This window comes from Schistocerca piceifrons, chromosome X (assembly GCF_021461385.2).
Source record: "Schistocerca piceifrons isolate TAMUIC-IGC-003096 chromosome X, iqSchPice1.1, whole genome shotgun sequence".
NCBI lineage: Eukaryota > Metazoa > Arthropoda > Insecta > Orthoptera > Acrididae > Schistocerca > Schistocerca piceifrons.
In genome coordinates, this window is record NC_060149.1 from 633,901,238 (window position 1) to 633,927,627 (window position 26,390).

Genomic DNA, 26,390 nt, shown 5'->3' on the forward strand with positions numbered 1-26,390 from the left:
TAACCATTCCGCCACAGGCCATGGATTATGAACAGGCGCTCGATCGTGTTGAAAGATGCAATCACCATCCCTGGACTTCTTTTCAACAGTGGGAACCAAGAAGGTGCTTAAAACATCAATGTAGGCCTGTGCTGTGATGATGATGATGATGATTAGTGTTTTAGGGCACACAACAGCGAGGTTATCAGCGCCCGTTCCCAAAAGTTCAATTCAGAGCCGAATCGGGAGAGAATGGGTATTGTTCAAATTGCAAGATTGGACACAGCACATCAAAACAGGGAGATAAAACTAAAAATAAAATAGCAGTACAAACAGGGAAAAATAAGTAACGGTGGCTGAGTGACCACTTACAAATAATGGGTGACCAAACCACTGGACAGCACATTAAGACTTCAATCCCAATATTTTGGGAAGAAGGCCAGACATCACACAAAAACGTAAAACTCTAGTGACACTCGCCTCATTATTAGTTAAAAGAGAGGGTAGGTCTGGTGGGAAACTGAAATCTTCCCTCAAACCTGCATATAAAACACACTCAGTTAAAATATGCCGTATCGACAACTGTGTCCCACATGTCTGACACGTTGGTGGCTCCTCACGACGTAACAGAAAACCATGTGTCAAAGGACAATGTCCTATTCTAAGCCGTGTAAGGGCTACTTCCTCAGCGCGTCGTTGTCGGAAGGAGGTGAGCCACGGTCGGACAGAATCCTTCACCGCTCGCAACTTATTATCCCTCCTGTGCTGTGATAGTGCCACAAAAAACAACAAGGGGTGCAAGCCCCTTAAATGAAAAACATGACCTCACCATAACACCACCACTTCTGAATTTCACTGTTGGCACTGAACACGCTGGGAGATGACGTTCACCGGGCATTCGTTATAACCACTCCCTCCCATCAGATCGCCACATTGTGTACCGTGATTCATCACTCCACACGTTTTTCCACTGCTCAATCGTCCAATGTTTACGCTCCTTATACCAAGCTAGGCATAGTTTGGCATTTACCACCGTGATGTGTGACTTATGAGCAGCTGCTTGACCATGAAATCCAAGTTTTCTCACCTCCCGCCTAACTGTCATAGTACTTGCAGTTGATACTGATGCAGTTTGGAATTCCTGTGTGATGGTCTGGATAGATGTTTGCCTAGTATAAAATACAAACCTCTTCAACTGTTGGCGGTCTCTGTTAGTCAACAGACGAGGTCAGCTTGTCCGCTTTTGCGCTGTACATGACCCTTCACGTTTCCACTTCACTATCACATCAGAAACAGTGGACCTAGGGATGTTTAGGAGTGTGGAAATCTTGCGTACAGACGTGTGACACAAGTGACACCCAATCACCCTACCATGTTCGAAGTCCATGAGTTCCACGGAGCTCCACACTCTGCTCTCTCACGATGTCTAATGACTACTGAGGTTTCTGATATGGAGTACCTGGCAGTAGGTGGCAGCACAATGCACCTAATACGAAAACATGTTTTTGCCAGTTTCTGGATACTTTTGATCAGATAGTGTATATGGGCTTCAAAAACTCTACGTGTCACAAGAGCTGAAAGACTCAACTCTGCCTAAGGTTGGCCACTGCCAAAAACTCTACATGTAGCATCAAAAACTCTACGTGTAGCTCACCGTACCTCAAAGTCTCAACTGCAACTTCAGATAAAGAGCAACAAAACTTACATTAACTTTAAAGAATAGCTACAAACACAGTGTAAAGGTTGGTTTAGTGATTAAAGGGACCAAACTACAAGGTCATATGTCCCTCCTACCTACAACAGGCAAATCTACAAAACTACACATCAAAGAAGGGCCCAGTGCACAAAATCCACGGAATGAACACCCCAATGTGAACCGAATGTCAACAAAGCCTAGAGAATGGAACAAAGAAGAGAAGGGGGTACAGAAGAAAGATGGACGACATGCCTCATACCAGGAGCAGCTGGAGGCTCTCAAAGGTAGGGGGTGCAATGGGGGACACATCTCGTACCACTTACCAGAGTCACCCCACCCAACACTACCCAGAAAAGACTACCTAAATGGACAGGGCAAGAGAAGCACAGGAAAACAGGAAGAACACCAAGTTGAACATAACAACAAGAAGGGTGAGCAAGTGCAAAAGAACGGTAGGGCGAGGACTGGGACAGACTACAAAGCCCAGACAACCATTGCACAGTTGAGGCAGAGGAGGCAACAGGGCACCCTGCCAACCCCTCAATGGGCCGAAAAGGCTGAGGTACCCTCTCTTAGAGAGAGTGATAAAAATCCATTCACGAATAAACCGTAACACCAGGTCAGCCACTGAGGCACTGTTGGCTAACACCACGAGTAGTGAGTCAGAAAGACTGAAAGTCCCCTGCAGGGCAGCTAGGTTAAGACAGTCCGGCAAAATGTGGACCACCATCAAAAAGGCACCACAACAGTGGGGCGGATCCTCATGATGGAAGATTTGACCATGATCAGCCAAGTCTGTCCAATGCAGTCCCGGCAAAGGACAATGGAGTCCTCGCAAGAGGCCCGCGTAGAGGACCTCTACAAATTCGTGGTCTCCTTTATCGTCCATAGTTTCTTTGGCAAAGTCAGAGTATGCCATTCCGTATTCCAAATCCTCAGATCTTGATGACATAATCCAACCATAGTCCAGTTCCAGAACACCAATCTGAAGAGGTGGCTTGCCAGTAGCTGATTTGGCCAGCCTGTCAGCAAGTTCAGTCCCCGGTGTTCCAAAATGACCCAGGGTCCATACAAAGATCACTGAACATCCACATTGTTTGAGGGCAAAAAGAGAATCCTGGATAGTCAGTACCAAAGGGTCGTGAGGGTAACACTGGCCAAGAGCTTGTAAATTGCTCAAAGAGTCACTACAGATGAGGAAAGACTCACTGGTGCAGGAATGGATATGCTCAAGAGCACAAGAGATGGGTACCAACTCCACAGTGAAAACACTGCAGCCATCAGGCAAGGAGTAGAGTTCATGACATCCACCTTGAATGTAAGCAAATCCAGTGTGACTGGCAACTATCGGGCCATCAGTATGGGCTACTACTAAATCCCCAAATGTGCCGAGAATGGAGAAAAATTGGCAGTGGCCAACCTTAGGCAGAGTTGAGTCTTTCAGCTCTTGTGATACGTCAAAACAGAGCTGTGGATGGGGGATGTGCCGTGGAGGTGTGAAAGAGCTGGGGCAGAGATGAGAAGGTAGAGGACAAAACTGCTGTTCTGATAAAAAAAGATACTACAGATACTAGATGTGGATGGCGATCATTACCCCACACTTGGGCCGCCGTTGCGGGAGGTGGATCTCTGTATGTGGAAAGAGGAGACGATAGTTTGGGTGCTCTGGAGAGCAGTGAATGCGTCACACATAAACGATACTACTGTTTTTGGCACAATACTCACAACAGTGGAACCCCTGCCTCCGCTAGGAGGCTGATCACGGGGCTAGTCCGAAAGGCGCCAGTTGCCAGTCATACCCCAAAATGGTGTATTGCGTCCAGCATCTGTAACATCAAAGTTGATGTTGAGCTGTATGTAAGATTCCCATAATGCAGACAGAACTGGAACAATGCTTAGAGCCATAGAAGAGTCGAGTGGTCTGCACCCAAGCAGATATTGCTGCGGCATTGAACAGCATTGAGATGTGACAAACATGTCTGGTTTAGTTGACAAAGATGGGGAAGCCATGTCAAATGGGCATTAAAGACCAGTCCCAAAAAACATTGAGAGTCCATCACATTGGAGAACTAGCCATCTAGGTACAGGCTTGGATGGGAATGGACTGGACTACGATGACAGAAATGCCACCACTTCCAGTGCAGTTTGAAGAGGAACACACGAACTAACACTACCTATATGGACCAACATACAGACATCCCTGGAGGCTCACAAAGGGCTGACCTGATTCTGGCAGAAGGCTTAGAAACCACGAAGAGTCGGCAAATGACTATCTACAAAACTAGATCCCTGCAAGACAACACAAGCTGCAGAATTGAGAGAAAGAAGAGACTGCAATTCCACAAAGTGACAATAGTAACCATTACAGTCCCATTGGAGAATAGTAGCACAAGAGTCCAGATAGAAGTCAAGTGGGCCAGAATCGATCACTGTGCCGAGTCAGTGTCCAACACTAGTAAGGATGGAGTGTCAGATCGTCATTGACAGGGAGGAGGTGACAATCCCCGAGATGTCAGGTGGCTCATCGTAAGACTTACGCATTTTAGTCCCATGTCCAACTTGATGTAACAAGCTTCTTGTCCTGAAGACACTGGAGAGGGACACTACTAGAGGGAGCCCCATCTCCGACAGGTGCCAGGGAAGAGAGTTTCTCCTCTGGCCGAGGAGAAGGAGCAGTAATCTGAGGGAGAGGCAATGCAAACCACTGGGGAGGAGGAAAGGGAAGGCGGACAGGGTTGAGGTAAGGAGGGAGGAGGGAAGAGGGAGGGGGTAGGGGGGAGGGAGGTGGAGGGAGGAGGGAAGAGGGAGGGAGGAGGGAGGAGGGAGGAGGGAGGAGGGAGGAGGGAGGAGGGAGGAGGGGGTGGGAGGGAGGAGGGAGGGGGAGGAGGAGGGGTGGGAGGGAGGAGGGAGGGGGAGGAGGAGGGGTGGGAGGGAGGAGGGAGGGGAGGATGGAGGAGGAGGGGGAGGAGGAGGGGGGAGGAGGCGGGGGAGGAGGGGGGAGGAGGAGGGGGGATGAGGGAGGGAGGGAGGGAGGGGGAGGAGGAGGGAGGGAGGGGGAGGAGGGAGGGAGGGGGAGGGAGGAGGGGAGGGAGGAGGGGGAGGTAGGGAGGAGGGGGAGGTAGGGAGGAGGGGGAGGAAAGGAAGGAGGGGAGGAAAGGAAGGAGGGGAGGAAAGGAAGGAGGGGAGGATGGAGGAAGTGGAAAGCAGACAACAGATGCAAAGACAGGCATTAAAGACATCGTGTGGAGACAGTCCAATTTCTGTTGGGGCTCAGAGTAGAATAGAAGGTCAGAAGTATTGAATTCTTGAATCTTCCTTTCCTTTTTATAGATCAATCAATCTGGCAAGCGAGGAGAATGGGGGCCAGAACAGTTCACGCTCTTGGGTTGTGGAGTGCAAAGGACTGCACACATAGAGGTCAGCCGCAGTCATCACAACTAGGAGTTGCCTCACATTACAAAGATGAGTGACCAAAACAGAAAACTGGAAACAGCACATGAAGGTGGGATATAGGGCTTCATGTTGCAATGGTAAACCATAACTCTGGCTTTTCTGGAAGCATATCCCCTCAAAAGCCAGGATGAATGGGTTGGTATTAATTTATTAATCTGATTGTCCTTAGGATCTCTCTGGACCCACTGTGCCATGCCAGATTAGTTCCTCTTCCTCATCAGACTGAAGGAGGAGGTCACTGTGGAAACTAATGCTCTAGATCATATTTAAGGACTGGTGAGGAGTAATGTTCACCAACATGTCTCCTAAGTGCTCACAGGCAAAAAAGGAAGCCCATTGACTGGCAGAAGAGGTTTTAATCAGAAGATCACATCTTACTAAGTGAGTCACCTCATCAAACTTATCTTCAATGTGTTCTACAAAAAAGCAGTTTGGTATCTGCAAAAGTCTCCCTTCTGTCCTCAAACAAGCCAAATAATGGAGGAAGGGCTTCACACCAAGCTGGCGGGACTGGCCCTTCTCCCAGGGGTGGCCAGGCAGTCAAAGCCAAGGAAGCAAAAGTAGGAGCAGAGAGAGAACCATTACCATCTGAGAAGAGGGCCTCGAAAGAGGGGCCAGAAGTATGGAGCTTAGCACACTTAATGTTCAGAGTGTCCGCTCTGGTGCGACCCACTGCGATCACAGACCACAGACTCATCCTGTGTGCACCACCCAGCTGCAGCGAGAGAGAGAGAGAGAGAGAGAGAGAGAGAGAGAGAGAGAGAGAGAGAGAGAGCAACCACTCCTAAGCATACAAGAGGCAGTGACAGCTCAGGTACCGGAGGTAAGATCCCTGTGTTGTCAGGGGGCTCAGCCAGATGAGTTCATAACAGCCTCACCATGCAAACCAGCTAACATGTTGGTGGCCTAGCAGGAGGTGGAGAGGGGCTATGGCACGGAAGGAAGAGGGACAAAGGAACTCATGCCAGACACACTAGTGATGGAGTTCTTCCCCAAATAGCTCACAGTATGGGAAAATTTTATAAATGGAGGTCAAATGCCACGAGGACCAGAAAAAGCCAGAAAAAAAGGGAGAGTGGAAACATGAGACAAGTCCGTAGAGGAATAGCTGGGTCATCATCAAAGGAAAACACCGAGGGAGAAAAGGGGGGGGAGGGGCAGAGAGAGAGAGAGAGAGAGAGAGGGGGGCCAGGATGGGAAGGAGTGGATATGGAGAAAGGAATGCAGTTGAGGAGGGAAGAGATGGTGCAATAGCTCAGGGCCCTGTGCATGTCACACACATACCCACAGAAGATATGTGGGTGCCCGGAGGTGGGGGGTGGGGGTGGGGGTGGGGGGGGGGGGGAAGGGAGGGACATAGCATAAACAGAGTCGTGTGCTAATATCAAGACATGAATATTGTTTACTTTTGACTCCATGAGTATTCTTTCCATCAGAATCAAAACAGCAATCAAAAATAATGTGCATCATTGGTCTTTGCTTACAGAAACTGGTAAAAAAAATTATTTGAAAAGAACATGCAAATGAGAACACTGCCATGATGAGAACAAACCTGAACCAACAAGGGGAGTGAGGAAACTGGGATATTAGACACTACTTTCAAGTCTTTCCTCAATAACTGTGAAATTGACAATTCAGTTATATCACATCGAACTGACAGTAGCTCGCTGTAAAGAGTACCACGGCCTGGCTTATTCACGAGTCGTTTCTCCATCTCTTCCAGAACTGACACATCTTTGGCAGTAAACTTCTTCGGATTATCTGACAAGCATGCCGTGTCTAAGATGATTGTACCTGCAACAAACCAAAACAAATTTTATAAACAAATATCAAACAAAAACATTTACTATGAAAAAGTAACATTAGGGTTACATTCTTCAGAGAGAGAGACTTTAAAAATACCAGAGATACATTTAAAAGTAAAAATTGAATATGACACGTATGATGTTTCAGGGAGGAGAAACAAAGCTAAGTGTGTGCTAAAGATGTGTCTCAGAATGATGTAGTGTGTGAGAGAGAGAGAGAGAGAGAGAGAGAGAGAGAGAGAGAGAGAGAGAGAGAGAGAGAGAGAAAGGAAACTATAATTGGAATGTCACAGACATTTATCAACTTCAGGATTATGATCACATAGAAATATACAGTAGCATGAGAAACATGTGAGCAACAAGAAATAAGAGTGACCTGTATAAACAATAGTGACAAAGAGACAGATAAAGGTAAGGATATGAAGAAGGAAAGCACTCCTTCGGGCTTTGTTTGAACTCATTACCACAAAAAAAATTCTTGCAAGAACAAGAGGACAATATAAATTTTATGTGAAAAAATCTCAAACAATGGACTACAGTTTGTCAATCTATATTACTTTGCTTAAATAAAATGCGTACAGAGCAGCTGTGTGCTATCAGGCTACATGGCTCTGACATCCACAATAGGATGCACGAAAGTTGTAAGAATTGTGGAGTCAAGTATCCAAGCCTTTGTGCGATTACCTCCAGCCACTCCACATGTGAATGCCTTTTCTAAATACCGTACTGTTATAAATACTGCTATATAACATACAGAACTTTCCAAATGCAGTCAGTGATGTTGACAGAAAACTCATTCATCTAAAATGCCCAGAACATTCTGGTACAATGTATATAGTTATAAAAATTTTCATTCAATCGTACTACAAGCAGCTGCACATCCTTAGGCGAAATTCATTGAGATCGATGTTGTCAGATATTGGAAGGGAGGAAATGGTGGTAGATTTCATTCTTCTAGAGTATTTTGCTTGATGCAGGAAGGGCAGCTTAATATACTGCCAGACTCTTCACCACCACAGACATCAGATGTGCTGCTTTTTGTATTCAATGGGGAAGAGGAATATCCATAGTTGTGTCATTTTATGAAATCTTACAGTCAATCATTTTTAAATCCCTGGAATGAATATTTCAACAAATGCTTTTCCAGACCACAATGATTAATTAATGTGCTTTTGGAGTAAGTGCTGAGTTGAATATATTTTGGAAGCCAGCAGAAGCTTCACCACAATTTGCTGACAGTACTGTGAACTGTACATGTTCCCACAATATTGTCATTGATCTAAATTGATCCCTGCGTGTCAGTGAGCAACAAACAGAATCATCAAGCTTTCTATGCAAGGCATTTATCATAGAGAACGAAACTTCTATAGGCCCCCAAATGAAGGTGTCCAAATGAGACAGTTTTGAAAACTTTTTCTCACATAATAACACACTGTTTTCACATGTTTCGGAGCTCTGCTACTTCAACTTTATCATCACTCTCATTTTAAGATAGTGACAGAAATAAGAGATTAACGAAATGTATTCTGTACTTATAGTCTGTAATTCTGCTGCCACCTCATCACATAAATTGTCCAAAATGAATCATTTGTGATGACAGTTGTTTCGTAGGCCCCATAAAGTGAAAACAACTGCTATCAACACCTTCCACTAATGCTCGGCACTGCTCTCTGCCACTCCACTCCACGCTGCTCTGCTCAGTGTCACTATAATCACACGCACTGAACAGCATTGGTTTGTTTTATCAGCGCTGCTCTACTTACCAACTTACCACACTGCTCTGGTCATGCCACACACTTGTGGACAGTAAAAATTAGCAATTAAAAGTTTTGCTGTTTAGTTTACTGTTGGGTACTTTACACAGTCACAATTAAAATTTCAGATGTAAAATACGAAGCTTGCCATAAACAACAACATTAATTCTTAATTAATCAAGCTTGACAGGTTTCCTGTAGCATGTCGCTACCACTGACATAGACAGGGATACTCGAGAGCTTAAAGAACAGCTAGTGAAAGCCAGTCTCTGATACCTAGCCTCGACATTTTCTACCTAGCTACTCCCAACTTAGTGGTAGCCACCTCAACTAGGATAAACATTTAAAAGCTGTCAGAAGGACATCACTACATCCCATACCAGCACCAGAAGTAGGCACTTAAGGCTCTAAAAGAATGGTGTATGTGTCAGAAATGGAAGTGCTAAGGAGCCATTTTCAGATCATAAAAGAGCCCTGATGGGAAGCTGTTCACTGTTCACAGAAACTGACAATTCCAGAAACTAGATGTAAGCTGTTAATTGTCGTGGTCCATTCTCCATTAGTCATCCCCCCCCCCCCCTCTCTCTCTCTCTCTCTCTCTATTCCTCCCCCCCCCCCCTCCACACACACACACACACACACACACACACACACACACACACACACACACACACACACACACAATGCAACTATCAAATCCTTAATCTCCATCTTTCCATCTTCCAAAAGAAATGTCTTCTAATGCCACCTGTTTTCGTCAGTATCAACTTGATATAAAGGACGATTTAATCAACAACCCCTGCAAGACTCCTTAATGAAAGTGGAGAACGGTGCCATATGATTAGTGAATCTACGGCTTCATGACAGGGGTGAGGGGATGGGGTGGGGGGTGGCAGGTAGTGGAGGGGGGTGGAGAGAGTAAGGATACCATGTTAGGCATATACAGTATAATGTTACAGCAGGTATTTGAAGATAGTAATTGGGAAAACAGCTCATTGATAAAGGTATCCACTTCACTTTCAGCCATCTTTCCTGTAAACACTGCACCCAACTGTGACATGTTTCCTGGGAATTGTGACACATGGGTTTTGCCTCCATCAGAAATTTCATTTCCCCAACACTGATCCATAACCAAATCAGTTCCACTCCAAAATGAGTGCTATTTTACCAGTACTGATTTTAACAATTTTCTTTGTCATCCTGTTCCATCTGGAGCTGGGGGTGGGGGGGCTGGCTGGTCCCATCAGGCAAAATTTATGATCAGTAACTTCCCTACTCAGACAAAAACAAACAAAGAATGATCAGACTGCCTTGGATTCATTTTATCAGATTTTTTAAACTCTCATTTCTCCTTCAGTTACAATAGATGTGTTATAACTGAGACTACACTTATTGATTTACCTTCATCTGCCCAATGGAGAAATAATGTGAGCTAGTTTCTGTAAGCTATTTGCTGTCTGGAGGAGACTCAGGCTTTAAGACAAAGGTACATTTGCATTAGTACTTGCTGTTGCAGCTACAGTGGTCAAAATAAATGTTGCATATTGCTGCTTTATCATCAGTACTGGACATAATAGGAAACAAAACTGATTTTGTTGGGAAAGTCATAAGGAAAAGTAAGGCAAGTAAACATATTTTTAATAGATAAACACAAAAAAAAGGAGAAACAAAACCTTACGAAAGATTCCAATGCGAACACTAGTTTCTTCTTGCTGTCACCTTGCTTAACACATGGGTTATGAACCAATTGGCCCCACTCGTAACTGGAGACACTTTTCGATGTAGGTAGACATACTCCTTAAAAAATTGCACAGAGAAGCATTAGGGATATTACCCCATTTCTTCACAACAGTATGTATGAGGCTCTGTAAGGTCTCTGGTGAGACAGGAATATCACAAACTGCTTGTTTTAGCCTGGCCCATGCATTCTCAATGCAGTTGAGCTCTGGAGAACGTGAAGACCATCCCACCAAACTGAGTCTATGCTCCACTAATACAGCTCCTTTATGTTCACCAAATAGAGCCAAAATATGCATAAGGACGTTGTCCTGATGTTTCACACCAGTCATCCATATATTGGCACAAGGGGGAGTCCTGAAGCCATACATGATTCCACCCCAAAACAGGACTGAACTGCCTTGATAATGGTGATAGTCTATGATACAGTTAGTGTGTAAATGTTGTCCTTTTTGCCTCCACACTTCAACTGCCAGGGTGCAGACTGATATTGGTCTCATCAGAAAATAGCATTTTGTCCCACTACTACCTAGTCCACAAAGAGTCGTTTTGTGCCTACATGTCATGAGGCCCTCTCCGAATCTGATTTAGAGGAGCAGCTTCAAGGGTCTTCTGGCAAGTAATCCCTACGAATGGAGCCTATTTCATATCATTTGTGTTGCAGATGTTTGGAACTGCTGCTGCAGACATGTAGCATTATATTGAGGGTTTCTGTCTGCTGTTATATGCAGTCCTGCACACATATTGTTTTTCTTCTGTGGCCATATCTGTGACAATCCTTAACTGATCCTGTCGCTAGAAACTTTTATCAGATTCTAGTGACATCAGTATGACTCATAGCAACATTCACCTCTCTTATTCCTCCCTTCATTAGAGGGACTATACGGAGCTTCTGATTGTTGTTGTTCAAACCATCCTGAAACAACACAGCTCTCATAATCATACACAGCTCAAGCACTGCAAAATTTACGGGTGACAGCTCAGGGTAGTACATTATGTCTGCTGTACACATTCCATGTTGTCATGTCAGCTTCTTCATTTGCCTGGATTCTCACATGCCCCAGATCCCAGCAGGGTGTATTTCCTTACCTTGACACTGTAGTGTTTTAAGTGTGTATGGCATCTTTTGGGCCACTTTGTCTGCTGGGTAGACTTACTGAATTGTTCTGTAGGGCACTTAGGGAATTGAAGCAAAGTTATACCATCAATTGCACTTCATCCACTCCAGTGACTTTAGGACTGCATAGAGCTCAGCATCAAGACTGTAAATTCATCTGAAAGTCTGATCTTAGATGGAAACTACTGAGCAGCTAACAGCATGGCACTGCTTAAATTCACCAGAGTAAATAACAAATAATGAAGTTCATCTAAAAATATGTAAAATATTCATTTAAAAATAAAATATGGTGTACAAGGTTTATTGTACTTTATCAAATTTAAAAACAGCATTGGCATCACTATTAAGCAGAGAGGACACTATCTCCAACTCATATTAAAACACACGTCTGCTACACCGAGCTCTTAAAGTTGATCCTTCACTCTAATCCTCAAGAGTTTTGTTGCTCCTCTATGACTTTCATTCATTCTGCTGACGGTTGGGCAAGGAGATTAAGAGACCACAGACTTGGGGGATCAACCAGACCTTTTATGCATGTTGCATGATGAGGAACTTCTGCTGGATGATTAAAGGCCTCGTAAAATTTATGATTGCAGTAGGGTATAAAAAAGGACATTTTGTACTTAATTTGGTATGCAACATACCACTGGATTTTAAATAATGGTAATTAAGTAATGCATAATTTATAAATTACGACTTACTTCGGAAAAAAGATCACCTCCTGATCATGTCAGTCTGAGGGTGTGCTGCCAACTCAGAACCTGAAATACCACCCTAAAAGGAAAGATCTCATTATAAAAGGAATACAAAAGCCACATTCATACAGTTGCTGATTGATATTGCATCACCATGTGTCAAAGGGCTTTTTAATATCAAAAATATTCCTATCAAGTGCTGTCTATGCAGAAAAGACTTTTGCACCAATGCTCTGAGAAGTATTCGGCTGTTGAGTGTAGAATGGTACCTATGGAAACCTCACTGAGGAGTACAGACATTTTCTGGTTTCTAGAGTCATACTACGTTGATGTTCCCTATACAACTGGTAAATACACACATCAAAAAAAAGTTTTGCATCACCTCGGCTCCAGGAGTTCCAAAACCTGGACAGAAAATTGGAATAGAGATCAACATAAACATCATTTCTGCCCTTTTTATTGCTCATGAAAACCACACATTGCATGTTATGCCACCATACAGTTAGACCTTCAGAGGTGGTGGTCCAGATTGCTGTACACACTGGTACCTCTAATACCCAGTAGCAAGTCCTCTTGATTTTGAATCTCTGCCCGACCATGACGAAATCTGAAATCTTTCCGTATCTCCCGGCCTTTTCGTATGAACCTCCTCCTCCTCTCGTCACTCTTGAACAGAGTAACCACTATTCACTTGCTGAAATTTATTGGAGACATCTGTTAGCCTTCACCTTTTTCATTCTTAATACCAAGGTCATATTCTCCCGCAAACCTTTCATCTATTCGTTCCCGTGATGTGATTATCCTGAAGGAAGGCATTCACAAGATGTGCACGATGGGGGTGCGTATTGTCATCCATGAAGACAAATGCCTTGCCAATATGCTGCCGATATGGTTGCACTATCGGTTGGAGGATAACATTCATGTATCATACAGCCATTACCGCACCTTCTATGACCACCAGTGGCATACTTCGCCCCTACATAATGCCACCGCAAAACAACAGGGGACCTCCACCTTGCTGCACTCACTGGACAGTGTGTCTAAGGCGTTCAGCCTGACCAGGTTGCCTCTGAACACGCCTTCGACGATTGTCTGCTTGAAGGCACATGCGACACTCATTGGTGAGGAGGACATGATGCCAGTCCTGAACGGTCAATTTGGCTTGTTGTTGGGCCTATCTGTATTGCACTGCATGGTGTCGTGGTTGCAAAGATGGACCTCGCCATGGATGTCAAGAGTGAAGTTGCGCATCATACAGCCTATTGCGCACAGTTTGAGTCGTAACACGACATCCTGTGGCTGCACGAAAACCATTATTCAACATAGTGGCACTGCTGTCAGGGTTCCTCCAAGCCATGATCCGTAGGTAGCAGTCATCCACTGCAGTAGTAGCCCTTGCCCAGCCTGAGCGAGGCATGTCATCAATAGTTCCTGTCTCTCTGTATCTTCTCCATGTCCGAACAACATCAGTTTGGTTCACTCCAAGACCCCTGGACACTACCCTTCTTGAGGGCCTTTCCTGGCACAAAGTAACAATGCAGACACAATCGAACCGCGGTATCGACTGTCTAGGCATTGTTGAACTACAGACAACATGAGCCGTGTACCTCCTTTCTGGTGGAATGACTGGAACTGATCAGCTGTTGAACCCGCTTCCGTCTAATAGGTGCTGCTCATGCATGGTTGTTCACATCTTTGGGCTGGTTTAGTGACGCCTCTGAACAGTCAAAGGGACTGTGTCTGTGATACAATATCCACAGTCAATGTCTATCTTCAGGAGTTCTGGGAAACAGGCTGATGCAAAACTTTCTTTGCTGGGTGTTACAGTGTGATAATTACTTGGGATGGTAGAACCCTTTTACTTCACCGCCTGCCTGTCTCTGACTGCTAAATAGCTCTCCTTGCTCTGGTCTCCAAGATTTAACAGATGACCTTGGAGAGAGACATCAGCAGCCCTGTGAATGATTGTAATGACATGTTGTCCACATGTCCTGATGCTGGAATTCGGCCAGGTTGATGTAAAGCACCCAGCTAATTTTGTTTAACATCCATTAAATGGCTTGATGATAGGTGCTGATGTACCTTGTAAGTGAATGCAAATGGGAAAATTATCACTTGAGTGCAAGTCCTCCGACACTTCCCACATGACAGTATCACCTAGTGAAAGATAGCAAAATGACAGGTGAGTGGCTGTGGATGATAAGCTTGCAGTGCTGAAATGTGTTGCTTTCCCTGGACTGAGGAGGCAGACCGCATTCAACAACAGGAACCTCTCCATTAGTTCAGCTCCAACACAAGTGAATGTAGAGCACCACTGTATGTGGTGCAAGTGATATCTCCAAGCATAAGGTATGAGGAAGTTCGTGGATGAGGTACTCAAGGGCCTCATTACTCAAATGTTCATGAGGTGACAGATTCAGGGAGCACAATGTTGTTCTTGATGGTGTATAAAACTGAACAGCTAATGCTTGAATGTGGATGGTGAGTAACAGGTGCAGAATGGCTTTTATTGCGAAAAAATACTTCCCCTTAACCTTTGACCTTCATCCCATCTCTAGCATCCTTCCTGTGGGTTATTTAGCCTATAAACACAAGATTATCTGAAAGCATGAAATGTACCTCTTGTATCTATGGGCACAAGGGTGTGTTAAAAGGTTTACTTCTCTCACATGTGTTCTCAAATAATTCACATTCCTCTCCCTTATAGTAGCAATTAATCAGAAGGAGCTTTTCTTTCATCCTGTCTCCCCTTTTTGGTGACACATTGAACAGTGAGAGGGACGACAATTTCAGTCTTGTTCAGCTTATGTATCCAAGCCCATTACAGAGTTAACTTTGTCAATAAATAATAAGCTACCACTCTCTGATGGGCTCATGAAAGGAAATTGTTTAGCAGTGGCTGCAGGCTTAGTGACATTGGCACTATTGCCAGTATATTTATTACACACACACACACACACACACACACACACACACACACACACACACACACTTGTGCCAATTTTTATTGCTAGTGTTTGCATGGCAACACTGACTTTTGCTACAACTTTTGTCAAAGATGGTAGTAAAGTATGAAGCGAAATGAGAAAGTTGCAGGGCTTTATATTCTTTTTTTCTTTTTTGCCTCATTATACAAAATTCTCTTGGAAGCTTTTTCTTCTTGAATTTTTATTTTCTTCTAAAAACACTGGCCAATTCCTGCTCCAAGCAGAGGGATTATCTGAGCAATTTACACAGGTGTCTGTCATTGAGCACAATGACATTGCTTCACGGGTTCTTCCCCACATTTGTTGCAGTTGCCTTGCCATTACTGTACATGCTACTGTGGTGTGATAAAATCCTTGACGTTTATAACTCCACACTGGAATGTGTGCATCAGGTCCCACCTTCAGTCAAATAGATCCAGCCTTGATGTGCTCCAGAAGGATAAGCAAATTTAAAATTAGGATGAAAGTAGCAATCTTTGGCCATCACCAATCACTTTCTTCACAGCGTTCTCCAGTCTTTTTGCACTATAGAAGTGTCCATGTCTGTGCCTACAAATTGTGATGCCCCTCCTGAAGTTGAGTGGGGTGCTTTTCTACTGTTACAACATACTGACCAAAATTCTGTGAGTACGGAAGGATGGTTGCTTGTTGAGACGACAGTTTCAGCAAAAAGTATTCTGCTGCAAGCTGTCTGATTGACTTTACAGTTCCAGCAATGCTTTCCAATGTTTTGATGACAAAGGTGGATACTTCGTTGAAAGAACCCTCACCTCTCTTTCTCAAAATACACACAGTCTGACACCACTGTTGCTGCGTTACAATTATGAAAGTACAGTTGTTCTTACAAAATTCCATGATATCCGTCAGGCCTTTTTAGTTTTTTGGGTGTTGGTGATGTCTAATGGCCCACCCATACTATTTATAAATTTTTTGTGTCTGTGAGGTTCCACGGGTTTCCCACAACCAGCTACTGATCCATACCATTCATCCAGGAAAACCCCAGTTGAGTGCATAGTCCTTATAGAACAAAGGTGTAGCAGGTTACCTAGTGGCAGTCCTCTAACAACAGTTTTGTCTCAACAGAAGACTGGTGGCATTCATCAGCCCACAGGTTAGATGGCATTCATCACCCCACAGGTTAGGAAAGAAGACTGGAAGCATTCATCAACCCATAGTTCAGGAACCCCTGATTTGATATGCCCGTACCCAGCCACACTCGCTGAGCTGCTGCGCAGAGTATACAAAACAAAGAGATTAGACTTACTGCACAGAAAAGGAAATAGTACTGAAACGGCTGTAGATCCTGCATTGACCAATCACATGCTCACAAAAGAGTTGCACGTCTCCTGGATGTACATAATTTTAAACCACTCACAACAAATCTCTCATTGAATAAAACTGATAGGTGGACCTCAGCAAATCTGAGGGCTGTCCTCTTTTTCAATAAACAAAATTCATTGCATTAAAACATAGTGTACAGATAAGATTACATTGCAACCCTAACATACTGGTGGGTTCTCTTGTCTGAGACGGTTGCTGTCAGTCAGAGCCATGGAAGGAGCAGGTTCCTCTCGTCTAGCCTGTCTCAGTTGCTTGTCTGCTCCATTAGGCTAACATGCTGAGCGTAGCCTGCTACACCACATACAGCGGTCTTGCAGACCAGTCCTGTCAGCTCACCAACCCAGTGACCTGTGCACTCTGTGACATATTCACCACTCCAACCCATTGCCTTCAACATCCTAACATATAACTGATATTTCTTACAGTGTGATCACCAGCAATACCACCCTGCAAAAATTTATTGCATTCAATTATGTCAATTTATACTTGACTTGCACTATTTGGAAATTTAGAATCTATTCAGAGTAAAGATACTGTATAATTGTTACTGCCATTAAACACACTCTTGGGTGACTCCATCCTAAGTAGCCTAATGACCTTACTATCCGAAAATTCTGTTCAAATTTTGTATGTAGATGCCAATACCTAACAGAGGTAATTCCATTTATACTTAAGTCTCTAGGAGCCCCTTAAGTCAAAGCTGTTTACATTTTGCAAAGGGAATACAAGAGTTTTCTTAATTTTTGAGACGACACTCACAGAACACTTGCACTACAGCCACATGAAGAGACACTACTTCAACAGTTTGGGAAGTATAAGGTATACTGGTTTAAGGATTTGGTACACTATTCACTGAGCAAGGAGCACTCAAAGCTGTCAAGAAATTCTGTAACAAAAAATGTGCAAAGTTCACGTAGAATTATGTCCTGAAGTAGTTGTCATAGAGAGCTCTGCATTTGTATGTTTTTTCTCTGTCCGTTTCTCTGTGGGATCTGTACAATTTAGTTTTCATGAGTGGATAGTTCTTGAGATAACAGCAGAGAGAGCAGCCATGGAGGCACTCAAAAAAGGTGAGAAAGATGGCAAATTATCTGGACAGACAGACATCATTTTTGATAATTCCCAATTGAAAACCATAACCAATTTCTCTATTAATTGCAATTTTTTCTTTCATACACATATATCTATATAAGTACATTAGTAGTTTGGTATTGGTAATTTGATGTTCATAACCTTAATTCACAAACAAAATCTACATCACATCTTTATAACTAATTACAACTTAAGACTTCAATAATAGAAAAAGATCAACAAAATATTTTTGGACTATTATTTCTTACAAACCCTAGCAAAAAAATGAAATAATCATACTATATTTTCTTTTCTAAATATTTTCCTGAATGGCTTCCAGTTCTCTTTCTCTCACTCTGTCTCCTACTTTCATGATTTGTGTACTCTCAAGCATACCCTGAAGAAATTCTGTGGCCTTTAAATCATTTGTTTCAAGTGTTTTCTTCAGTTTAGATGAGGCTTGAAACAGAAGTTCTTCTCATGTCACCTTAGTTTGTGGTTTTTTTTTTTTTTTTATTTCAGAGCAGCTGTCTCATAGTCAATAAAATTTTTCATGTTAATCATCTTTTTAGTCTACTCTTCAAGATGCCTTTGGTTTTGTTCCTCTTTTTTGCTTTTGTTCAATTTCAAGTTTTGTTTTTCTTTCATATTCTTCCTTATAAGCAGTACAATTTGCATGTGCTTGCTGTCCATACCTAAATTAGATGTGAATCAACGGCACAAAAAGTAAGCGAAGGTACTGCCTCAAAGCATCTCTCACAGCCAAAACACTGTGAGTGTGAAGTCTTCTCCAGAAAATTATTCCTTGCCATTTCAGTATTTTTGAACACTCTATATCTCTGAAGATCGTCTCTAATGAACAGCATTCAATTTTCAATAAAAACAGCACATTTTTCTCTAAAAAAATATCTTAATTTTGTTTTGATAAGTTATCAAATACACCCCAAAACTATCCAAGATATGTTGATACAAATACTTTTAATTGCCATATATGTTATAACTGCTTTCAAATAATGAGTGTGCTGCTTTATAAAAAAAAGTATGCTACACATTGCAGCATTAATTTGCTGTCCTAGACTGTTAGCTATTTCTTAAGTGCAGATTCTGCTATTTCTGTGGAAAGAAGTATTGGGACCTGAATAGTTCTCTAGCAGAAGTGCATGGAAGTAAATTTCAAATTCACATTGGGTTACTGGTACAAGGAAAATAAGTTTGCTATCTACACTCCTGGAAATTGAAATAAGAACACCGTGAATTCATTGTCCCAGGAAGGGGAAACTTTATTGACACATTCCTGGGGTCAGATACATCACATGATAACACTGACAGAACCACAGGCACATAGACACAGGCAACAGAGCATGCACAATGTCGGCACTAGTACAGTGTATATCCACCTTGCGCAGCAATGCAGGCTGCTATTCTCCCATGGAGACGATCGTAGAGATGCTGGATGTAGTCCTGTGGAACGGCTTGCCATGCCATTTCCACCTGGCGCCTCAGTTGGACCAGCGTTCGTGCTGGACGTGCAGACCGCGTGAGACAACGCTTCATCCAGTCCCAAACATGCTCAATGGGGGACAGATCCGGAGATCTTGCTGGCCAGGGTAGTTGACTTACACCTTCTAGAGCACGTTGGGTGGCACGGGATACATGCGGACGTGCATTGTCCTGTTGGAACAGCAAGTTCCCTTGCCGGTCTAGGAATGGTAGAACGATGGGTTCGATGACGGTTTGGATGTACCGTGCACTATTCAGTGTCCCCTCGACGATCACCAGTGGTGTACGGCCAGTGTAGGAGATCGCTCCCCACACCATGATGCCGGGTATTGGCCCTGTGTGCCTCGGTCGTATGCAGTCCTGATTGTGGCGCTCACCTGCACGGCGCCAAACACGCATACGACCATCATTGGCACCAAGGCAGAAGCGACTCTCATCGCTGAAGACGACACGTCTCCATTCGTCCCTCCATTCACGCCTGTCGCGACACCACTGGAGGCGGGCTACACGATGTTGGGGCGTGAGCGGAAGACGGCCTAACGGTGTGCGGGACCGAAGCCCAGCTTCATGGAAACGGTTGCGAATGGTCCTCGCCGATACCCCAGGAGCAACAGTGTCCCTAATTTGCTGGGAAGTGGCGGTGCGGTCCCCTACGGCACTGCGTAGGATCCTACGGTCTTGGCTTGCATCCGTGCGTCGCTGCGGTCCGGTCCCAGGTCGACGGGCACGTGCACCTTCCGCCGACCACTGGCGACATCATCGATGTACTGTGGAGACCTCACGCCCCACGTGTTGAGCAATTCGGCGGTACGTCCACCCGGCCTCCCGCATGCCCACTATACGCCCTCGCTCAAAGTCCGTCAACTGCACATACGGTTCACGTCCACGCTGTCGCGGCATGCTACCAGTGTTAAAGACTGCGATGGAGCTCCGTATGCCACGGCAAACTGGCTGACACTGACGGCGGCGGTGCACAAATGCTGCGCAGCTAGCGCCATTCGACGACCAACACCGCGGTTCCTGGTGTGTCCGCTGTGCCGTGCGTGTGATCATTGCTTGTACAGCCCTCTCGCAGTGTCCGGAGCAAGTATGGTGGGTCTGACACACCGGTGTCAATGTGTTCTTTTTTCCATTTCCAGGAGTGTATTTCCAGATCATTTGATTCTTCACTAATTTAAGTTCTGTTGTTGCTCTCTACATAGCTGCACTGCTAAGAACGCCTTCAATTGCTATTTTAATTATTTAGATATAGCATTAGTCTCTCCTATCAACAGTTATGTTGGCTCTGAGGAGGGAACAAGAGGATTATTATGAAATTCTGTGAGTCTGATTTCACCATATTAGGGTTTTTTTTTTTTTTTTTTTTTCCTTCAGGTTTGAATTTATATTGCATTTCAATTTGAATGGAGCCCAACAGTTGACAAGCTAAGTGTACTTTTGATGGCTTGGGAAGTTATAATTCTACCAACTGACTCAAGTCATAGGCAGATTTGGAGTATTATGTGAATTTTCTGATGTACAGCAGGCATTTTTGAGAAGTCACTCCGATTTGCGGCTCAGAGATTAAATGAGCATTTGTCTTGATAATAAAGTGCTATTGCTCTCAAACTATTTGCTTCTACACGGGTCATGCTGCACGCCTTTCTCTAAAATGGATCATGTTCATGAAAGTTTCCACCTGATAGGTCAAAACTTTAGCAAATAAACTGAGAAATGTTGGCAAACATTTCACCCAGTCAAAAACTACACAACGTGTCAGATTGGGCAGATCAGTAAGTTTCCAAGTACTTCCAATTTGGCTTCTTCTGATGAAAAAGCACAAGTAGGCATGTGTGAAACACTTAGCACTGGTATGACGTATCTTGATGCCTCACCCCTTAAAAAATAAAGGGTCAGCAATCACGATTTGAGGGTTATTTCAAGGGTAAGGTCAGACATGCACAGAAACTGATAACTAATAGAGTAGCACGTGGATTTCACCTTGATGAAATATTGCAGCCTTCATGTTCAGTTAATTAAGAGTGTGAAAGTTGCACTGACTATATTGAGCTCTGGTCCACACTTACAAAAAAAAAATGTGCATTTCACACTGCACTGAAAACATTTAGATTCTAAAATTGGCATAAAACAGTTTGCCCATCAGAAAGGCAGCTACAGTGTTTAGAGTTTTCTCAGAAAATGGTGAAAATGGGCAGAAAATTGAAAAATGATATTAGTTTTTTTTTCTTTTTTTAGAATGACTTTGTCTAAGGATGAAAGATTGTATGTGCTTGTTCGAAGTGATGGGATGAAAGTTCAAAAGAAAATCAAATGACACTAAGCAATTCGAAGATCTAAATGTTCTGCTACTGTATGGTCATCCAGAACATAGTTAGCAGCTTTGCCCAAAAGAATTACGAACTTTTTTATGGCAATCACAGAATGCGGCACAGAATCAAAAGGCCGAATGCTTCATAGGTGAAATAGCTGTCCAGAAAAAAGTGAACTGGAGTCGTATCTTTCTCATTTGCATGTAGATGTTGACCCAGATGAAGATCTCCAGAATAAACAGCTGCTGCAGAAAGATTATACAGCACTTGAGAACAAATAGCCAGTTACTGAAGATTTCTGGCTGGTGTCAACAACAACATATAATATCTGATCAAAAAGTATCCCGACATCTGTTAGAGGACATTAATTTGGGGTGTGTCCACCCTTCATCTTTATGATGGTTTGCATTCTGCTGGGGAAACTTTCAATGAGGTCTCTGTATAGTTGTGGAGCAATGGCAGGTCACGACTCTGGGCACGCTAATCCATTTCAGGAATTATATTATCCACGAATCATTGTCTCACAGTTGCTGCTTTATGATAGGGTGCACTGTCATTGCTCATACAACCAATCATCGTCTCCAAACTGTTTCCCTATGCTACATAGTACACAATGCTATAAATGTGTTCATATCATCCTGCATTCAGTGTTTCCTTAAGCTCAATAAAGGGACCACATCCTAACCACGACAAATACCCTCACACCGTTAACACCACCTCTTCTGCACTTCACTGCTGGCACTATACATGATGGCAGTAATGTTCTCTACGCATTCACCAAATGCAAACCATTCCACCAGACTGTCATGGGTTACAGAGTGAGTCATCATTTCAAATCAATGGTTTCCAGTCATCCACTGTCCAGTGTCATCGCTCTTTACCCACCAGAAGCGTCACTTAGCATCAACTACAGAAATGTGTGGCTCATAAGGAGCTGCTCAATTACTGTACTCCATTCTTTCTAATTCCATTTGCACAGTGAGTTTGCTAACTGGGCTGCTAGTAGCACTTTGGAACTCGTGAGTGATTCCTTCTGCTCATTCCATGTGGATTTTTACAGTCATCCCATGCAATGCTTTATGGTCTTTGTCCATCAGTACATGAGGTCCATTCGGCCTTTGTTTAGCTGTAGTTGTTCCTTCACGTTTCAACTTCACAGTTACATCACCAACCGTCGACATAGGCAGCTTTAGAAGGTGTATAAATGCAGACTGAAGCAACGAATGAAAATTTGTACCAAGGACACAACTTGAGCCTGGGTCTCCTGCTGATTAGGCAAATGCACTAACCACCACATCACCCTGGCACAGTGGCTTTGCGTAACAGCACAGACTACCCTACCACACCTCTATTACCTCAGTGCTGAGGTGCTGGGGTGCTATTCTAATACAGTCGGTGAGCTTCTGCAATGCTGTTCAAGTTTAGGGGGAATACCAAGTGGGCTGAGTTGTGATTGGGAATTTGGATTTAGGAGGTTAGTACATGCAGTTGTGCAAAGCAGCTGTGCCAGGGTGGCATAGTGGTTAGTGCACATATGCCTAGTGAGCAGAAGACCTGGGTTCGAATCCCAGCCTTGATACAAATTTTCATTTAAACGATTAATGGAAAATCTCATATTAAGATGTGAAACACATACTAACAAAGAGATAGAGGGGCTGGCCAGTACTTACCTCAGCTCAGCACAGCCAATAGATTCACAAAACAGAAGAGAAAATTTACATTCCTAGCTTTCGGAACTTTGTTCCTTCATCAGGGAGGAGAGAGGGGAAAAAAAGGGAAGAAGGGAAAGTGGATTCAGTTACTCACAACCCAGGTTATGAAGCAACAGGGAAAGGTAAACAGCGAGGGTAGCCAGCTTCCCTCTGACAACCATGCCTCCATCCTTGCTACCCGGCCTGTTTACCTTTCCCTGTTGCTTCTCAATCCCGCGTCCGGCCATCCTGATTTAGGTTTTCCCTAAATCACTCCAGGCAAATGCCAGGATGGTTCCTCTGAAAGGGCACGGCCAACTTCCTTCCCAATCCTTCCCTAATCCGATGAGACCGATGACCACGCTGTCTGGTCTCCTTCCCCAAACCAACCAACCAACCTGTTGCTTCATAACCTGGATTGTGAGTAACTGAACCCACTTTCCCTTCTTCCCTTTTTTCCCCTCTCTGCTCCCTGATGAAGTAACAAAGTTCCGAAAGCTAGGAATGTAAATTTTCTGTTCTGTTTTGTGAATCTATCGGCTGTACTGAGCTGAGGTAAGTACTAGCCAGCCCCTCTATCTCTTTGTTAGTATTTGTTTCCCAAATTTTCATTTGTCACTTTAGTCTTCATATATACATCATAGGTGTTTGAGAATTGAAAAAGTCTCTGGTGCATTTGTTACTCAAGTGACACCCAGTGACCGGTCCATATTCGAAGTAACTGAGGTCACCTGGATCCATTTTGCTATTACTGCTATTCTGCTGACAATACAATACTCTCCACATCCATTTACGCTAGCACCCCCACCCCATCTTGTGACATCTAGTAGTCAACTCTATATTACATAGGGGTGTTCAGATACTTTTGGTCAGTCAGTGTAGACACAGTATCCTAAAAGTGTAAAAGAAAATCTGAAATTTGATGAGATAATAGCTGTGCTACAATCCTCCAGAAAATTATCCATTTCTTGTTCAGTATTCTGTGAAAGATATTCATTGAGAAAATGGTCAACTACTGTGTATCCAATAGCATTTCTTAAAAAGTAACTAATACAGTGCAAAAAGCATGTGTGTGATAAATGACAACCCGAGGCATAATACAGTTTTTGAAGTTTTGTGGCAGAACTGTTGAATGTGTGATCCACCTACTGTTCAGTAGGAAAATTTTGAAAACTTGACCATTTGTGGTCCCGTCACCAAGATTTTTGTATTAAAGCTTAATGAAATCATGATATCATAATCCTACATTATGATAACTATTCTACTAGACAAATTAAAACAGCAGTTATATCTTCAGTTTTATATCCATTGCAATTTTGGAAGCTAATGCTGTCTTTTCTTCCTTTGAAAGTGGGAACTTGTCAACTTCATACTTGTAGTTTAAACATGTATTACAAAAAGTAATGATAAGCTTCCCCAATGGTAAAGTAATGTGTTAAGTTAATGCAATCCAATCTACTGTGGCACAGTGGCTCAGCCAGTAAGTGCTTTCCTACAGAACTACAGGTCTGGGTTCAACCCCACAGTGCTGCTAGATTTTTTTTTTAATAATACGAAAAATGCCAAGTTCCACCACCATACAGAGTCCTCTTTAAACTCAGTAACTTAGTTCTAAGATCAAGAGGAGGTTGCAAGGGCATGCCAGAGACAACAGGACCATTCTGGTGGTAGCACTATTGTTATATTACAGTGTTCTCCACATGTACAGCCATACTTTGCAAACCGCAGAAGTGAGTGGCAGAGGGTGCTTTACACTGTTGCATGTATTAGTGTCCCCCCCTCCCCCCCCCCCCATTTCATTTGCATAAGGAGTGCGAGAAGAATGACTGTTGCAAAGCCCTTAGGTATGTTGTAAATAGTCTAATCTTGTATTCATATTCTCTACAGGACTGATACATAGAGGGCTGAATAACCATAGCTAGATTCTTCAAATCATATTGGTTCTTGAAACTTTGTAAGCAAGGTCCCGAGTTCGAGTTTCAGTCCGGCACACAGTTTTAATCTGCAAGGAAGTTCCAGATCAGTGCACACTCCACTGCAGAATGAAAATTTCATTCTGAAGGCATGATTCTATTTCAAAAATGAAGCAATCCAAACAGCGAATGCATTCTCATTCTTCAAGTAAACCAAAGAAGTACATGCAAACCTCTTCTATCAGAAAGTTCATGGCTACTGCGTTTGGGGACCGAAAACAAGTTTTGTTGGTGGAATTCATGGAACACGTGATGACAATCACAGCAGCTTCTCAGTGTCTAAGAAGAGCAATTCAGACCAAACGAAGAGGAATGTTGTCATCTGGCATTACGCTTGTTCATCACAATGCTCGGCCACATGCTGCGACAAAGACGCTCCTGCAGCGTTTTCAATGGCAAGTGTTTGATCACACACTATACAACTTGTACTTGGCTCCCTTTGATTTTCATCTCTTTCTTCATATGAAACTCTGAATAGGAGGTCACCATTTTGGCACAGATGAACTGCAGACCAGAGTAGAGAAATGGTCAGAAGCACGGGTGGCTGTCTTCTGTGATGAAGGAATTGGAAAGTTGGTATCTTGCTACAACAAATGTCTAAGTTGGAACAGCCATTACTTAGAAAGAGTTAGTTGGTAGTTTTAGTTAAATGTTTCAAATAAAACATTTTTAATTTTCACAATGATTTCCATTCATTTTGCTACCAACCGGACCTTGAAGAGGGTATTGGGGGGGGGGGGGTTATGACAGAAGGAATAACTCTTGGTATGTTTACTGACTCATTTTAATGAGGAAGGACCACAATATACAGCAAGCTGTACGCCACCTGCTTATTAAAGACATCTTTACTTTTTGCAGTTTGGTGACATTGTCACATGTGAAATAGTGCCTTGTAATAATAAGTAAAAATAGTTGATAAACACTATAGTTTTTAGTGTCTTTGTAAGACAACAGCTGGCTATCTGCTCAAGTCTTTCATTCAGTCCAACTACTATTAAATCAATTTCTTGATATTATTCATAACAAATACAACATCCATTCCTACTGGGTCATGGGATAGTGCAACAGGCAGAAGGCGGTGTAGTTTGTAGCATCATTTGGTGAAGGGTCTGCTATACACTTTTAGAGTTGGTAAAGAAGACCGGTTCTCACCTGTACATAATTTTCCAATGAGAAAGAAATCTAATATATAAGGAGTGAGTGATCAAAAAAATGGTCTGTCGTGGATTGCACATTCTGCAAGATGTAAGTTGCATGATACAGTCATTTGACAAAGAAATTA

General features: G+C 43.3%; 1 protein-coding gene and 1 non-coding gene across 3 annotated transcripts in view; one reads left to right on the forward strand and one right to left on the reverse strand.

Moving 5' to 3' along the window:
- LOC124723150 (exopolyphosphatase PRUNE1-like) overlaps positions 1–26,390 on the reverse strand; it is a 162,577-nt gene that overhangs the window by 62,388 nt on the left and 73,799 nt on the right. For both annotated transcript variants that reach the window (XM_047248340.1, XM_047248339.1), the window contains exon 4: positions 6,681–6,922. In XM_047248340.1, the coding sequence (XP_047104296.1) occupies positions 6,681–6,922 (242 nt within the window). The remainder of the gene's footprint in view (positions 1–6,680; positions 6,923–26,390) is intronic.
- On the forward strand, positions 22,950–23,023 carry Trnat-agu. Its single transcript has one exon. It is a non-coding gene; the product is annotated as a tRNA-Thr (tRNA).